The 18,016-nt window shown below is 42.9% G+C and overlaps 2 protein-coding genes across 3 annotated transcripts in view; one reads left to right on the forward strand and one right to left on the reverse strand.

The window, feature by feature from the left end:
* The window catches only part of Rgl1 (ral guanine nucleotide dissociation stimulator like 1), a 238,338-nt gene extending 233,983 nt beyond the window's left edge, over positions 1–4,355 (reverse strand). For both annotated transcript variants that reach the window (XM_028775720.1, XM_028775718.1), the window contains exon 1: positions 3,961–4,355. The gene's annotated coding sequence lies outside the window, so the exon portion shown is untranslated. The remainder of the gene's footprint in view (positions 1–3,960) is intronic.
* Positions 4,356–4,597: 242 nt separating this feature from the next.
* On the forward strand, positions 4,598–13,820 carry Arpc5 (actin related protein 2/3 complex subunit 5). The gene is made up of 4 exons (XM_028775777.1): positions 4,598–4,916; positions 7,165–7,237; positions 9,782–9,958; positions 12,509–13,820. The coding sequence occupies exons 1-4, from the start codon at positions 4,774–4,776 to the stop codon at positions 12,569–12,571; spliced, it is 456 nt and encodes a 151-aa protein (XP_028631610.1). The 5' UTR covers positions 4,598–4,773; the 3' UTR covers positions 12,572–13,820.
* The last annotated feature ends 4,196 nt before the right edge of the window (positions 13,821–18,016 follow it).

An 18,016-nucleotide genomic window follows, 5' to 3' on the forward strand; every position in this document is an offset into this window, starting at 1 on the left:
AAGGAAGGAAGGAAGGAAGGAAGGAAGGAAGGAAGGAAGGAAGGAAGGAAGGCAGGCAAATATAAATTCACTTCTTGGTATAAACTTCTAAGAACTGAAAGTAAAGACTTAAGACATTTATGAACACATATTTACAGTAACAAATTACCCAGCCAGGCAATGGTGGCACACGCCTTTAATCCTAGCACTTGGGAGGCAGAGGCAGGTGGATTTCTCAGTTCGAGGCCAGCCTAGTCTACAGAGTGAGTTCCAGGACAGCCAGGGCTACACAGAGAAACCCTGTCTCGAAAAACCAAAACAAAACAAAACAAAACAAAAAAAACAAAAACAACAACAACAACAAAAACAAATTACCCAAGGCTATAAGAAAATAAACCAAGTATCCCTTGACACACAGTAGGTAAACAAAGTGTGGCATATGTTATGTAAAATGGAATGTTAGGGGTTGAAGACATGTCCCAGTGATAAAGAACACTTGCTTTTCTTACAAAGGACCCAAGTTCAATTCCCAGCACCCACATGGCAGCTCACAAACACCTATAACTTTAGTTCCAGGGAATTGGATGCCCTCTTTTGGCTTCTGCTGGTACTTACATGCATATAGATATAAAACACACACATACACAAATAAATGAATAATAAAATAAATATTTAAAAGTAAGAATAAAATAAAATGGAATGCTATTCAGCTTTCAAAAAAATAAGCGATTTTGATAGATGCCACCAGTGAATGAACATGAGGACACTATACCAAGTGAATGCAACAGGTCATAAAAAGACAAACACTGTAGGAGTCCATTTATATGATGTACCCAATAAGTCGTTGATAAAATAAAATGATTGCTGGGTGCTAGAGGGAGGAGAAAGTGTGGAGTTACTGTTTAATGGGTCTAGAAATTCAGCTCTATAAAATGATGGATCATGGTTAACATTGTACAGCAATGTGAATGTGCTTAATACCAAATACCTGTACATTGCAGAAGAGCTATGATGGCAAACCATGAGTGTGTGTGAGGGAGGTATGCATGCATGGAGGTGTGCCAGTGTGTGTATGGGGGGGAGTGTGCATGTTTGTAGGTGTGCCAGTGTGTGTGTATATGATGGAAGTGTGCATGTATGTAGGTGTGCCAGTGTGTATGTGTGTGTGTGTGTGTGTGTGTGCGCGCACACACATGTACAAATACACATGGGGAGCCACTACTCACGCACATGTGTACAATGCAGGTGGGGGCTGGAGGTCAGTCTCAGGTGTCACTCCCTAATGGCTATCCACGTATATTGTTTTTAATTTTTAAATTCTGCTTTTTAAAAGATTTTAAGTGTGTGTGTGTGTGTGTGTGTGTGTGTGTGTCTGTGACCAAACAAACAAAAACAGTGCTATGCTCCAGGGCTCGTTGAATTTTTCTTTAACTGTTTAGTGGCAAGAGTTTGTGAGAGAAAAAAAAAAGAGCACAGAGTAGGTAGAGTACTTAGCTTAAGACATCTAAGTAACAATGTCATAAGAGAACTTCATTAGGTCCTTGGCCTTTTCTCCTTAACATACATGGGGGAAGAGGGACAAACACACACACACACACACACACACACACACACACGCGCGCGCGTGCCTACACAAGCCACAGTGCACACGTGGAGGTTAAAGGAACATTTTTTAGTTGGTTCTCTCCTTTCATCATGTGGGTCCCGGTGACTGAACTCAGGCATGGCAGCAAGGGTCTTTACCAGATGCACCAACTCACCAGCCCTGATCCTTGGCATTTGGAGACATCATAGAAACAAGGATCTACAAATGCAGCTGTAACCCTCTGGAAATTCAGCTAAGCTAGCTATTTGCATCATAAGTACATCTTAAGCCAAGCAAATCCTTTATATAAGAGGAAAGCATTCATTTGAAAAACCCAAAGGAAATAAAATTACCTAAGATGGTGATTAAGTATCATAGGTAACAATAATAATATAGAATTTACAAGAAAGTAGAATACTGTGCATTTTCTAACTAGAAGATAATTAAGAACAGGTTTCTTCAGAGACAAACACTTCCTTTTAATCTTGTAAAAAAAAATAACTATTGGCTAATGGATAGGAGGGAAGTAATTAAGGTATCCATTAAAATACTAAATTTTAAATGTTATCTTGGAATTAATTTGTGAGATAATTAGTTGATTACTTAGCAGTGGTGACTACCACTACATCCTAAGCACTGTGAGGCACTATTAAAAAACAAAAAAACAAAAACAAAACAAGAAAAAAAACTGTCGAATTTAACACAATCCACATGAAGACCAAAATTCTGAGCAATCAAGATAATTAATATCCTTGAACAACCAACTTGTTTTCCTCACTGTTCCATTAAGTAGTTGTTTTCTACTCCAGGATTCTTCCCCAGTTCTAAAGAGTACGTGTGTGTGTGTGTGTGTGTGTGTGTGTGTGCGTGTGCACGCGTGCGCATGTGCATGTGTGTATCCAAGTAAGACAATAGGAAAAACTAGGGCTTGAGAAAGGGCTGTGTTAGCTCTTAAATCCTCCTTTCCGGCTGCACTGAGCAGTGCATCTAGTGTTTAATTTTCTCTTCAAAGAAAACCTCAATTTAACAGAATAAAAAGTACAGTTAGCTTTAACATCTAAAAGAGTGCCGTGCAGCTTTTATGGGAGTTACACAAGATTGAAACAGAAAAAAAATTAAACAAATCTTTATCCTAAGTTACATAATGCCATCACCAGAACAATGTTCTTATACTTCATCATGAGACTTTCAAAATAAGTACTGCTGGCAGGTAGAAATTTCTCCTTTGCTGTCGTAAGATATGAGAGTTTTTTACTAGCTCACAATGTGAGTGTTAATCAAGGAAATGTCACTTCTATCAATTGAATGATATACCTGGAGGGGGTGCTACATTGCTTCTTCACAAGGAAAAGGGATACACTTCACATGCAGCGCTCTCTCTACATAAACACGTACATACACATGTGTGTGGCCCCATATTCAACAAATGTTTGATCCTGAGGTCTTTCTCCTTTTGACTGATTCTCTATTCCCAATGTGACTCTTTTATATTTCACTAACTCATCAAGCATGCACTAACTACCTTCTGAATATCTAATTTTATTCTATATGAAAAAAAGATACATAAGAAAAATTATAGACTCAACCCTTCAGAATCTTGGAATCTCTTTCACCAGCAAGATAAAACATATCATTAGGTAATTTATGAAGCTCGTGCTACATAACCAATAATACATTGCACACATATGCAGAAAATTAGAGTCTTTTTGAAGCATTTCCACGTACTGAACCCTGGGAACGTTCTTGGGAAAAGCACATTAGCCCCATTTTAGCAATTAAGAAATCCGAGGTTCCAAATTTTAAGCAACGTGTCTCAATCGTGCAGATTATGAGAGCAAAAAAGTCGAGACTCAGCCACTGCTTTCTGGTCCCAAGCCCAGTGCTCTTTTTCAGTACAGCATAGCAAACGAGGTAACTCAACAGGATGACATCCAGCCTTCTGCTATATGTGAAACAAGGTAGATCTGCATCTAAGCAGGGCACAGTCAAGTCCGAATTGATTTTATTCTGTAAATACTTGTACTACAATATAATACACAGAGTACAGCTATTATTTGGTTAATCTTAGTGCCTCTGCCTCCTCAATAGAAGCTCTGATCTCACAAACGGGAATGTGGAATAGAGCAAAAAGCTGATTTGACGTGCTCCCAGGAACCTTAAACAATAAATAACAACCTTGAAAGTCCAGTTTCTATTAATCCTTGCACACGCTATTTTCCCTCAGCACTGAAAAGCCTAACTCGCCCACCCTCTTCTGGCATTCTTGCTCCAAATAACTACTTATTTTAAGAGATGATGACTGATTCTAGATAATGCTACAAGTTTGCCCCAATTTCGCTACCTGTCCCCAGCCCCGGCCCAAGCATCTTTTCCCTCCCTCCAGATGGAAAGAATACCGAGTTCAGATTCTGCAGGTCCGGCCGCGATGCTGTCACACAGCACTGACAGGTAAGAAGTGACCTTTCGATTCCGTCCTTGGGGACCTCCCACCGACAGCGTGCCAAGATCCCAAGCCGGGGAAGGGGCTCTCAGCTCGGGAAGGCAGCCCCCGGTAGCGCTCGGTTCGAATGGAGGGCTCCGATCACTAGTCCCGCGCTGGGCATCACTCCGCCTCATGCTCCCGCTGACTGCAGGGGACTAGGTTCTGCAGCCAGTCCATCCCACCCCACGCGCGAGTCCGGTCACCCACACTTCACACCGGACCCCAACAAGCGGCTGGCACCGACGGCGGCGGTGGCGACAGCACTCCGAGCCACGCGCCGGAGGTGCCCATAGCCTCCAGCCCAAGACCCCCCGCAAGGCTGGACCGCAGAAAAGCGTTTCTATGGGAACCTCCCGGGTGTCACGTGACGCTCCCCGGCGGCCAATCCGGTCTCCGTGCCGTCTCAGCCAGCTTTCTGTCCTCCCGCCGCCCCCGCCTCTTCCTCCAGCTCCGCCCCTTTCCTGCAGCGGGCCCGCGCGTGCGCCGTGCGTCCCGCGCGCTCCCCTGCCGACGCGCGCTCCCGGGGGACGCGGGGGCGGAGCGGGGGCTGAAGGATGGCTGGAAGCTGAGGAGGAAGCCGCGCCGGCTAGCGCGCAGGCCCAGAAGCGAGCAAGCAGCGGCTGCCGGCGACGCCCCAGAGCGGAAGAGGGAAGTGAGTCGGACCGGGCTGGGCTCGCTGAGGAAGAGGCACCGCGGAGGGGAGGCCAGTGTCGCGTCGCGATCCGGGATGTCGAAGAACACGGTGTCGTCGGCCCGCTTCCGGAAGGTGGACGTGGACGAATATGATGAGAACAAGTTCGTAGACGAGGAGGACGGCGGCGATGGCCAGGCCGGGCCCGACGAGGGCGAGGTGGACTCATGCCTGCGGCAATATCCTTATGCTCGCGGTGGCGGGGGGCTGTGGGGACGCGGGGCCACGCGGCCGGCTGTGCCTGGCTTTAAAGGGGGGACAGAGGGCAGGCGCTCCCGAGGCCAGCAGGCCGCCTGCGCCCCGCGGCCGCGCCCGCGAACTTGCCGGCGCCCGCCCGGATTCCTCAGGTGCGCTGTCCTAAGCGGCCGCGCCTTCTCCGGGGCACAGCCGGCGCCCTAGCGGGCACCTGAGTTCCAGAAATTCCTACCGGGTGGGGACACAGGCGTCCCGCTTGGGGTCTTGCTTTTCTGTCGGGTGTGTGTGGTTTGCGGAGCGGGGATAGTTTATTCCTAGCCAGGAGAGATGGAGCGGTTCGCAAATTGAGGCCCTCCGTACATTCAGCCCATGAGCTTTTTCATCGGCAGCATTACTTATTAAGAGAAAAGGGTTTGGGCAAGGTTGCATATAATTCATGAACAGGCCGAAGGGAGTTTTCTTCTCCAAAATTCCCAGTTCGTCCCTGCAACCTTTCTCCTGCTAAGAAAAGGCCACTAGGAAAAGGATAAGGAATGCATGTAGAGAATCCCTGGGAATAATGTAAGATGAACGCCAGTGAATAAAGCAGAGAATGAGTCAGTTCTGTAAGTCAAAATCGTTTTTCTGAAATTGTTTCCCTTCTAGTTAAAATATGGCTGTCAGTTCCTGGTTCCTTGGTTTGCATATCTGAATATTCATAACCTTGAAATTCATTTGCATCGATCCCTTAGAAAATTAGAAATGTTACAAAAACCCAAACTGGAGCTTTAGAAAAATCGTATTCATTAAGTCTGTTCATACTGCTCTTCCCTCATCAATTTTCTGCTAAGATTATAGTGAAGTAAGCGAGCAAAAATATTTAGTGGTAACCACAGCACCGAGCACACATAGACGTGCCAAATAGGTTTAACTTTCATTACCACAACTTTCACATCAGTGGCTACTAATTTGATTATTTATTAAAATACTTGGGGCTTTTTTCTTTTTTTTTTTTTTTTTTTAAAAAAAGTGTTCTTTAAAAGCCCATGCAGACTTGACAGTAGATTATCTCCAACTGTAGATAATTTTTTATTAGACCTTTTCCACAGAAGTGGTGAGTTTATTCTTTGTTTTAAGAAAAAGAAAGAATAAGGAGTATATTTGATGGAGGTGGATATATGATGTTTTATTAAACTAATGTATTTTAGGTAATATCTGGTGATTCCTGCTGCTGTGTTCGTTATCAATTCAGTCTACCTTTTCATTAATCCATCTTAAAATATAAAGATATTGTCTCTCGTTCTAACCAGGAGAGATGACAGATTGGTTGGGTACTACAGATGGAGGAACAAGTGACTCTGGTTCTCCTTTTAGGGAAATGACTGTCTATTCTGACAGTCTGATTGGCCTTCCGTTTCCCATGCTTGCTAACTCACTAGTGCTTTTTAGAGACTGAGTAGGTATAGATGGTCCAGCCCAGTGTGAATAACCTGTAGAAAATAAAGTATGCTGCCACCTACAGGTCGTGTGGGTTACTACATCATCCCGAGCCCTGTTCATCCGTATTAAGCTGTATTTATTGCCTTTTCCATTCAGATTGCCAGAGTAATCTGCCAGCATTTCAGTTAATACACAGTGTAGTTTCAGTATGAAATTTAGGGTTGTTTTCCAGTAAGAATCACACAGACAAGATGGTGTACTTTGTTGATAAACTGCATCATTTGGTGATAATTCTTGTACATGTTCTAAGATTTCTTAAATACCCATCTAGATAATTGTGTGTGTTTCACTGGAAAGCGTAATCTATTTGATTGATAGGACCAAGGTCAAAACAATCTTTGCTTTTTTTTTTTTTTTTTAAAGATTTATTTATTTATTATATATGACTACACTGTAGCTGTCTTCAGACACACCAGAAGAGGGCATCAGATCTCATTACAGATGGTTGTGAGCCACCATGTGGTTGCGGGGATTTGAACTCAGGACCTCTGGAAGTGCAGTCAGTTCTCTTAACCACTGAGCCATCTCTCCAGCCCCCAATCTTTGCTTTTTTAAAAAAAATAAATCTTATATTCTTTTAATTTCAGTATTTTAACCTTTGGTTGACATATTGGAAACAAACCCATGCAGTTTCCAGTATCGATCATAATGACCATAGTAATTTTTGTTACTGTTGAGAAAGTCAAGTCTGAAAACCAGTAGTCCTGTAAAGCAGGGGACGTCCTTTTCTGTTATGCCCTTAACCTTCATTACAGGAAACATGACAGCTGCTCTCCAGGCTGCTCTGAAAAACCCCCCTATTAACACAAAGAGCCAGGCAGTGAAGGTGAGTTGCAAACTACAGCATTAATCTCTTCTGTTTCACTATTATCAAAATCTTTTGACACCCCACAGGCAACAAACATTTTAACTGTGTACTGTCCTTGACATGAGTTTGCGATGTAACTTTTTTTTTTTTTTGAGACTGAACTTCAGTCTATAACCTGGCTTGAAACTCAAAAAATCTCCTGCCTGCTCTGGGATTAAAGGCCACCAAACACGTCCAGCTTAAACAGAAGCTCTTGATAAGTAAAAATGTCGTGAAAAATAGCATTGAGTGTAGAGTTAGGATAATGCTGTATGGAACACAGTAAATTTAAAGGGTTTTTAAAGGGTCAGTTCTGTGTGTGCTTTAGAGGAGTCCACTCAGGTTGAATTTAAACAGGCTTGAAAAATAAGTAATTTTTCCAAAACACACATAGCTGCTTCTTGATTTCCTAAGTTTATCTTAATTATGTAAATATTAAATGTTACAGAAAACAAAGGGGTGAGAGATTAAAAAGATGATCACTGTGCTACTTCCTTGGGTCACAGTTACTGCCTTATATGGTATTACTATGAACCTAAGGAGTTTCTACAAGGGTTTGTATTCTTTTAAAAAATAAATAGAATCTTAACACTTCAACTTATAGTAATGTACATGATCTTCTTTCCTTAAGAATATAAGATTGTTTCTGTGGTATTGTAACTGTTTTACACTAGTAGGTAACATCTTATATGAAACCAATTCCTTTTATTGTAAATTAGATTTTCTGGTTTTTCCTGCTAAAATGAATAATTTTAAATCTTAATTATTTATGTCAATAAAATTCCCAGAAGATAAATGCTAGATCAAAAATGACATTTTTTTAAGGCCTTTGATGCACAAAGCATTGACAAATCCCCCAGAAGAGCTCCGTGGCTGACATCTCTGTACAGCCCTTCACAGAGTCTTAGGGAACTGCCTAGCTGGTTATTGTCTAAAACACAGGCTAACCAACCAAAGCCCTGTGGTCCGAAAGCGTACATCTCAGGAACCCAAGAACCTTAATTGAAGAGTAATATGTAAATGCATAATAATTATTGAAGCCACCAAACTTTGTATAGGGGAAATTTATCTTTGCTTTTTAAAAGTTGATAGGAACATCATTACATTTTCAGTTTTACCCCTTCTGATTTTATGTGTTTTGTTTGTTTGTTTGTTTGTTGATTTTGGGTTTTTGTTTTGTTTTGTTTTAGTTTTTTTTTTTTTTGACAGCTTGTAGGTAGAAGGTTATAGCTCTAGTTGCAGAGATATATAGGGAAATGTCAGTCAGTCTTTAAACTGAAGAGAACATTGGTGTACAAACATTCAGCAAAACCTCACCCATAGGAACTCCAAAGACACCACTGTGTTGAACAGAAGGAGCAATGAGCAGTTGAAAGGGTCCATTACATGTTCCCTCTGCTTAGATGATGCATAAGAAGATTCCTGTGCTTCTAGAACAGGCTCTACCAGAGGAAAACTTTAGAGATGAGTATAGGTAAATCTAAAGTCTATAGATAGGAAACTTTAAAAAGTTCTTTTTTTAATGGTTTTAAAAGGGATCTTTTAAGAAAATAACCACTCTTGAAAGATAGTACAAGATAGAATTAGATAAATCAGTTTTCTTCTTTGGTTAGGAGTTTTTTCTGACCAAGAAGTAAAATTGAAATGTTATAATAAGTTGTTAAACTTTCCCATTAGTCTATCAGTAAATCTCCAGTTCCACCTTCAGTTCTATTAAAAATGTGTTCCTGAGCTGGACGTGGTTGCACACACCTTTAATCCCACAACTCAGGAGGCAGAAGTAGGCACATCTCTGAGCTCCAGACCATCCTGTTCTACAGAATAAAAGTCCAGGACGACCACAGTTACAAAGAGAAACCCGGTCTCTAAGACAACAAACAAAGAGAAGGGGTTCCCTTCTTACCACCCCGACTCTCCTGCCACCCAGAACCAGCCTGTGCTCTTGGAATGACCCCAGTGGGGGTCCTGCTTTTGTCTTACTCTGCCTCGCAGCTGTCCTCCACAGAGACACCAGACAGTCTTAAAAGGAGAAACAGATTGGATCACTGCTATTGAAGCTCTCCACTGTCTTGTTTCCCAGTAAAATCCTGAGCCATTACAGTGACCTGCTGGCCCTCACGTGGCCTGTCCTCTCATGAGCCATTACAGTGGCCTGCTGGCCCTCACGTGGCCTGTCCTCTCATGAGCTATTACAGTGGCCTGCTGGCCCTCTGTCCTCTCATGAGCCATTACTGTGACCTGCTGTTCCTCATGTGGTCTGTTCTCTTCTGTTTTCTCACTTCATCTCCTGCTTCTCCCACCATCCAGCTCTGTCACACCAGAGTCTTTTGGAACATTCTGAACACTCTGAAACCCACGCTGACAGCACTTGTTCTTCCTTCATCTAAATGCTGGCCATGTTCCCAAGGAGTCTTCTTTCACATCCTCCATGCCATTCTTCAAATGTCACTCTAGTGTGGCCTTTCTAAAACTTTGTTTCGAGCATACACATGTCTAAATGCTTTGTTATGTATTTACCCGCAGGACCGGGCAGGCAGCATCGTCTTGAAGGTGCTCATCTCTTTTAAAGCTAATGATATTGAAAAGGCTGTTCAGTCTCTGGACAAGAATGGTGTGGACCTCCTAATGAAGTATATTTATAAAGGCTTTGAGAGCCCATCTGACAACAGCAGTGCTGTGTTGCTACAGTGGCATGAAAAGGTAAGTTAGAGCTTACAGATCCTTAAAGCTGGCTCCTTCAAAACGGAGAAAAACACCTCTGTTGCCTGAAAAGCAACGACTTGATTGTACATCTTTATTAAAATGAAAAGTTTATATTTGCTTACCAGCCTTGATCTTAGAAGATTCCCTTTTGCACTGCATATTTATTTGCATATATTTAGTACTTAAGTGATTATATACTTGAAATATGAATTCTTTTACACTAATCAAAGGACAGAAATAACCTAAGCTGAAGGACTAATATGTGGTACCTACAACAGCGGGATGTTACTCGTCCATGACAGGGAATGGAGGATTTGTACATTCTACAGTATAGATGAACCCCAGAACTGAATAAGACACAAAAGAATAAGTGTTTATATTTCTACTTATGTGACATAATCTGAGAGTCAAGCTCAGGGGGATAGAAAGTTACTAGAAGTTGCCACGGACCAGGGAGAAGGAGTGCTTGCCTAGTGTTCCCAGGGATTGATCCCAACCCTATAGTTTTGTTTTGTATTTCAAAAACTGTTATTGGCCGTGTATGTAGTGTACATCTCTAGAGAGAGGTATCCCAGGCCAACCTGGTCTACATAATGAATTATATGCTATATTGGGAGGCTGGGTCTCAGGGAGGAAGACAAAAGGAAATTATTTTTAGTTCTGTATGACCAGGTGACTCAGTTGAGTAGAATTTCCTGCCAGCAAGCCTGACAACCTGAATCAGTCTCTGGGGCCCATGTGGTGGATGGAAAGAACGGACTACACACACACACACACTCACATACTCACATACATTGTACCCGCACACGTGTACACAAAGCAAGTGTCTTTTTTTTTTTTTAAAGTAACCTTTCCTACCTAGCTCTTGTACTGATAAAATATAAACAATAGCATAGCCACATCTCTCCATAGAAATGCTGGGATTCCAGGTACTAACCATTAAATTTGCATATGATTTGTGTGTGTGTGTGTGTGTGTGTGTGTGTGTGTGTGTGTGTGTGTGTAGATTGTGGGACCTGAACTCTGTGAGTTAGCATTTTTAATGTGCTGAGCAATCTCCTTCAGCCCTTGAAAGTCAGTTCTTTTTTAAATCCTTCTCTCGAGTCTTAAGTGAAAGCACTGTATAAGATAAAACTAAAAGTAAAATTTGCTACTGAGCCTTAGTTAAATCACTTTATCTTACATACACTACCAAGGAGCTGGTATTTATGAGTAGCATTCTTTGCATTGTTCCAGTTTAGTGTCCAGCCTAAGTCAAGTGCCCCGTTGCGCTGAACAGAACTTGTAGGGTGACTTGTATGGTCATCTTTGGACACTACTCGGCTTTCCTCTTGTTTACATTCCACCTGTTCCTCACTAGCTCTGGGAGGTGTGTACCTGTCTTTTGGGGGAAAGGGAGGAGTTGGTTTTTCAAGACAGGGGCTCTCTGTGTAGTCTTGGCTGTCCTGGGATTCACTCTGTAGACCAGGCTGGCCTCAAACTCAGAGCCATCTGCCTCTTTCTCCTGAAGTGCTGGGATTAAACGTGTGCTCCACTACCACCCAGATTCAGTACTAGAAGGAAAAACTCATGTAGGTGAGGGGAGTAACACATGTGTTGTCTGGTTTTTCCACATCTCTCTGGAGTTGACATTCCGAGTACTCCTCAAGTGTATCAGTGCCAGTGGGTCCCTGATGCACCCTCGCAGCATTGTAAGCCGGCTGCTGTAGTGTCCTAACTGGTTTGTGCCGTTCTGTTTTCTACCCAACCACTGGAATGAGATCTAAAATCCAAAGGTATCCTGTCATTTGTTGATGACCCATTTCACTCTTTCCTCGGGCTTCAGTACCAGCCTTTCCCTGACTATACCCCACCCTCACACCCCCATTCTGTTTTCTGGTATCAGGTTTTCAGCTTCCCTCACATTTCTTGCTCTCCCTCTCCCTTTCTCTGCTTCTGTAGCACTCTAGATAAGGCACAGGACTTCATGCCCAATACTGAAATGTTCTTCTTGCTTAAGTGTCTTACAGTTGACCAAATTAGTACACCAAAATTCCCAATTGCTAATATTTAATCATGACTCCCAGGTATTCAAGTCAGAGATTCCAAGTTAGAGATCAGCTCTTAGCTCTTAAGTTTTATCTTTTTACAGTAGGAGGGAAATCTGCAGACTAAATGGTAGTCGGGGTAACTGAGACTGGACTCCCAGTCTCAGACTCTTCCCAACCTCAATGAGCATGGGAGATGGAGAGTGTCCTGAATTTATATTTGAACACCTGTTTTAGTCAGAAACATTGTGCTACAGACATCTTAAACATTACTTAGATATGGTATACTAGAATAGTGACTAGTGTTTATTTGGAAGTAAGTTCACAAGGGCAGGAACCCTGAGAGATTGGTCTTTGTTTTTTTGTTATGTCCTAGTTATAAGACAGTCATTAGTTTCATGCTGAGACCTACCTGGGACATACTATGTGCTCAGGTACTACTTACCAAGGTAATGAGTTCAGGATTTTGCCTAATCTTAAACTTTCCTTTTGGCCTTTTCTGTGTATTTGTTTTTTTTAGGCACTTGCTGCTGGAGGAGTAGGATCTATCGTTCGTGTTTTGACTGCAAGAAAAACCGTGTAGTCCAGCTGGAACTGGACATCATTCACAGGAGTGGGAGTTGCTGGTACAAAGACCAAAACAACCAAACGGCACCGCTGCCCTGTGGGTAGCGTCTGTTTCTCTCAGCTTTGCCTTCTTGCTTCCTTTTTCATATCTATAAAGAAGAAGATTACATATCAGTTTCCTTTCATGAAAATTGAAATAATGTGGAGAAAATTTTGTCTCAGTGGGGGTGTTTGATCCTTTCATAACCATGTCAATAATATGTATCCCATTCTGTAATTTATATTCAAGTTTGATTGTGGAATTTTTAACTCTGTTGACTGGTTCAAGGGTTTTACTTTATTTTTAACCAATACTGGGAGATGTGATCAAAGTTGAGGCCAGTTTTCTAACTCATTGCTGGTCAGGAAGTGATCTTTATTTTTAAAAATGAGAGACTGGCAGCTATTAACATTGCAAAACTGGACCACACTTCCCTTATTTAAGCAAAATGTGTTTCCAGAGCAAGTAGTGGGTGAGCCCACTACCAGTTTCCAGCTTTCTTTCCACTTGCTTCCAGCTGATGCTATGAGTGTAAGTGTGCTACTTCCTGTTAGCATCCAGTTATCATGGCCTCTCAATCTCTTTGTGGTGACCCAGGGTCCAGAGCAAGGAGTCTTGCTCTATATAAATGTATTTACACAATATACGCCTGTTTGGCACAAACGTCCCATTTCCTTCTGATAATAAGGCTGCCTGGGGAAATTATCCCAAGTCAGAGAAAGGACTCCAGCAGCCTCTGAATGAAATACTTTCATCAGAAATAAGGTAGCTGCCTTAGACATTTACACAAGTATTCACTGTAACATTTCATGTGCCCTATGATGTCTTCAGTGTTCTTCAGGTAATGGGGATCTCAGAAAATTTGGTTCTGATCCAAATATATAGTCTGTGTTTCAGCTCAGTGTTTTTTAAGAAAGAAAAATGCCACACAGTAAAAGAAAGAAGTGTTTACTTTGTTGGACAAACCAAATCGGTTCTCAAAAAATGACCGGTGCTTGTAAAAAGTTATTATTACAAAGTAGTTCCGAAACCAACCACCTGAACGCGCGTGGCAGAGTCAGCCTGGTTGTCTTTCCCTGAGATGCCGATTCTAGAGTCGCTGACTGAGGTGAGAACCAGTGCAGAAACTCTATAAACTGCTGTTTTTGATACCTGCTTTTTTTGTTTTGTTCTGTTTTGTAAAATTATGATAAAGTTCAGAAAATAAAATGTCAGTGTTGAATAATCTTTTTCTTAATTGAGTACTTGTAAATCTCCAGTTAGTTAAGGAGAAGGGCGTTCCAGTGCTGCTGTCTGTATGGTAGGATATATCAAGCTACTTGGGAGTGGGTGGAGAGAAGCGCCACTAATGATCTCAGAGCACTGCTGGGGCCTTTGTGTGACTCTGTAATTCTCTGTGTCCCAGCAGGACATATCAGTGACCTAGATGACTAAATTCTTATAGCTGTAAAGACACTCCCAGCTTCTAAACTCTCCCTTGTTAGACCTCAGGTCTGTTTCTCATGCCTGTCTGCTCAGCGGCTTTGCTTTCAGTGGCACCTGACTGACCCTGCTTTACTCAGGTTAGGACTGGGGTTTAAGAGAAGCTGAGCAGTTCCTATTGGAAGTGGTCAAGCAGGCATAGACAGCACAGCCACCACTGTAGAAACAAGAGGGAGCATGCTTATACTGTCTCCACGACCTCAAGTCCTGGGACAAATGCTGGATCCATGTTTTAGATTCACGAATGGATTTAGTAAACCCATCACCCTGTTGGCTCTGCTAGGTGGAGAGTGAAAATGGGTAGGCAGTACAACCCAGGAACTGAGTCAGGGTGGTGCCAGCTGGAGACACTGGACTCGACAAGTTGTCTGTCTCGGTCATCGCAACTAACAGACCCCCCCAAGGTACTTTGGCACATAAGTGGTTCTTCATTGACCATGTAAGAGCTAGTGTATGTGGGGGTCAGAGGTCAGTGTCAGGTGTGTTTGTTTGTTTTGTTTTGTTTTGTTTTGTTTTGTTTTTTTTGAGACAGGGTTTCTCTGTGTAGCCCTGGCTGTCCTGGAACTCACTGTAGACCAAGCTGGCCTCGAACTCAGAGATCCGCCTGCCTCTGCCTCTCAAGTGCTGGGATTAAAGGTATGTGCCACCACTGCCTGGCAAAAATTTCAATTTATTTATTTATTTTATGTATATGAGCATGCTGTATTTTATGTATATGAGTACACTGTTGCTGTCTTCAGACACACCAGAAGGGGGCATCAGATCCCATTACAGATGTTGGTGAGCCACCACATGGTTGCTAGGGATTGAACTCAGGACCTCTGGAAGAGCAGTCAGTGCTCTTAACCGCTGAGCCATCTCTCCAGCCCTTGTCAGATGTCTTTCAGTTGCACTTCCACCTTATTTTTGAGAGTTACTGAACCTTACCAGTGACTTGACTGACTGGCCAGCACATCGCTGGGGATCCTGCGGCCTCCTCCCCAGTGTTGAGATTACAGACACCAGCATGTCTGACTTGGGTAAGCTGTCAGTAGAGCTACCTCAGCCTCCATCTGAGATGCTAGGTATGCGTACCACACCAGGCTTGTTTTCAAAGGGAGGTGGGGGGGGTCAAGCAGTTGGAAATCTCAATATTTAAGACTGAGGCAGGCAGCTGGGCAGTGGTGGCACACGCCTTTAATCCCAGCTCTTGGGAGGCAGAGGGAGGCGGATTTCTGAGTTCGAGGCCAGCCTAGTCTACAGAGTGAGTTCCAGGTCAGCCAGGACTATACAGAGAAACCCTGTCTTGAAAAGCCAAAAAAAAAAAAAAAAAAAAGACTGAGGCAGGCAGATCATGAGCCTGACTGTGCTAGCTAACAAGAACCTTCTTAGAAAACCAAGGGCTGACAGTGTAGTCCAGCGGTAGGAGCTAGCCTGTGTAGGGTCCTCATCTCAAGCTCCATACACTAAAAATGGAAACACATAGCAAATGCACTTGTCTATTGGTTCCTAGGTAGCAACACCATTTAGGATATGGTGGTAAGTATGCTGATGACTTCAGGAAATGCACTGGTAAAAACTGTAAGTACAAATTAATCATGCAGGACTGTCAAGAGTGGGATTTGGGTCTTGTTGCTTTCGTCTACAATGAGAAGTAAGCCTTAGATATCTGAAGATTGATGTCTGTGGTTTAACAGGTGACTGAATGCAGTTAGTGTTGGGTAAACAGCAAAAACAGGGTGAGTCAGAAGCCAATGAGTCAGATCAGTCCACACTAAGTCTTACTAGGAGGGAGGGACAGAGGGTCCAAATGACATAACGGAAGAATGAACAGAAGACAACTCTTGTGGCCTAAGGAATCTCCTCGGGATTCAATATGGTAAGTAAGTTATAGAAGCTGGCTTTTGGCTTGGTTTTAGCCAAATAGTTTGGTCATTTAGTCTCAAGCCTTTTACATTAGAAAAAATGGGAAAATTAAGTTTTGTAAGGAAAGCATCTTAAATTAGCAACAAAGCTCTTTGTTATAGGTGATTCTAGCTGCTGGAGAGAGGGCTCAGTGGTTGGGTGCTTCCTGCTCAATCATGAGGCCTGGAGTTTGGATCAAAGTATCTGGGAATCAGCCTGAAACCCCCAAAACACCCGCAGCTCCAGCTCCAGGGCAGTTAGTGGTCCACATGCACAGGTGTATATGTACATAGACATGCACATAGAAACACAAGGGAATACATTATTTGAGTGATATTACTCTTTATTCTTGATCTTTATAAATGGTGAATTCTGTCTCCTACTATTGACCTTGAGTGCCTTGTTACTGAGATGCTAGTAGTCCAACATTCGTCTATGTAGCCCAGAGTTAACACTGATTTTATAAGAATATAATGCCAACTCTGTAAAATACAGCAGGGCACTGAAGACATCCCTAGTTTGTGGTAGTATGACTTAATTTTCAAAAACTGAATCTCAGTGACAGGGGAGTTGGAAAGAATAGCCCACTCCTTCCTGGGAAGCCACCTCCAGACCAGAAGCTCAAACTATCAGTCGGCTAACATCAGAGCACCTTAGACTTGTATCACTGCAGTTATGCCAAGCTGCTTGGGCCGCATGGGCAAGAAAGCTGTTTCTAGGAGAAGTGAGGACTGGGCTTTTCTCTAGAATTCCCAAACCCTGGTCCTTGGATACTTGTGAGATCAAGCCAGGAGCCTTTTATGAAGAAAAGCTGACACGTGAGAAGCTGGAAGAAAAGTTTGAGGAAGTTCTACAATGAGGGACCTGGTCAGCAGCACTGAGAGCTCAGCTGTTTTCTCTCAGCATGACTTTAAAGTCTCTAGAAGAAGCAGGCCACATAGCCTCCCACCCCATCCCCCAAAAAAATCACCAAAGAAAACCATGTGCAGCACAAACCCATCCACTTTCCCTAGTGGGGTTACATTTACAGGAATCTTCCTCTAACCCAGTTGATAGTTACCTGTAGTATTCTGTTTGCACAGATGATGTATTTTAACTGATGAACTGATATTCAGTTTTGTTATAGTTCCATTTAGCAAGAACCAGGGCAGCACTCTTATGTTACATTAGCCAAACTCAAAAGATTACTGGTTCTCTTAGTTAGGATTTTAATGCTGTAAACAGTATAAGGACAACATTTAATTGGGACTGCCTTACAGGTTCAGAGTTTCAGTCCACTATCATCTAGGCAAGAGCATAGCAGCATCCAGGCAGGCACCGTGCAGTCAGCACTGAGATTTCTATATCATCTGAAGACTGCTAGCAGAATATTAGCTTCCAGGCAGCTAGAGTGAAGGTCTCAAAGCCCACACCCACACCTACTCCAAAAAGGCCACACCTTCTAATAATGCTACTCCCTGGCCAGAGCATATACAAACCATCACATTGGTCATAACTAGAATTTGGTAATTTTATACTTCTTACAAGCAAAATACCAAAAAGCCCCAAAATAATAAAGAAGAGATATACTAAGCACTAAGTTAAACCAGTGCCTTTTAACATTTACAAAGGTGTTCTCTTCTTGGGCCTCTCTTCCCATCTCCCTCTTCACCTCAGCCCTGCATTCCTGGGAGGACTCCAGGTCAGCCAGCTCTTGTGCATTCTGGTAGGTACTTCCTCTCCCTCAAGCAGGGGCAGCCTGGGGAACCTCCAGGGCCAGTGTGTTCTGCCTGTAGGTGGCGCTGCTTCCCAATGCTGACCCAGGGACAGGCTCCTGGACCAGCCTCCTTCCTTGTGTTCCACGCAAGTTTCGTATAATGAACACGAATTCTCCATACCTCACCTCTGTCTAGAACAATTCCTGAAGTTCTACACAGCATGAAAATAGGCATGGCACTCCTGTCCAGCTTTCTAAGACATTCCTTACCTTCCAGCTCTGTTTAGAGGTGACTGCCTTTTGAACTTTCTAGTGTCTCATGTGATACTTCTAAATTCACAGTAGCTGCATCACCTTTC

Source organism: Grammomys surdaster, unplaced genomic scaffold, assembly GCF_004785775.1.
Source record: "Grammomys surdaster isolate TR1022 unplaced genomic scaffold, NIH_TR_1.0 259, whole genome shotgun sequence".
Lineage (NCBI taxonomy): Eukaryota > Metazoa > Chordata > Mammalia > Rodentia > Muridae > Grammomys > Grammomys surdaster.

Bases quoted from the DNA above. Each gene is read 5' to 3' on its own strand.
- Arpc5 (XM_028775777.1), top strand. From the start codon at position 4,774: ATGTCGAAGAACACGGTGTCGTCGGCCCGCTTCCGGAAGGTGGACGTG. The intron at 4,917-7,164 runs ATATCCTTATGC...AACCTTCATTAC, and splicing joins GTGGACTCATGCCTGCGGCA to AGGAAACATGACAGCTGCTC. The intron at 7,238-9,781 runs GTGAGTTGCAAA...ATTTACCCGCAG, and splicing joins CAAAGAGCCAGGCAGTGAAG to GACCGGGCAGGCAGCATCGT.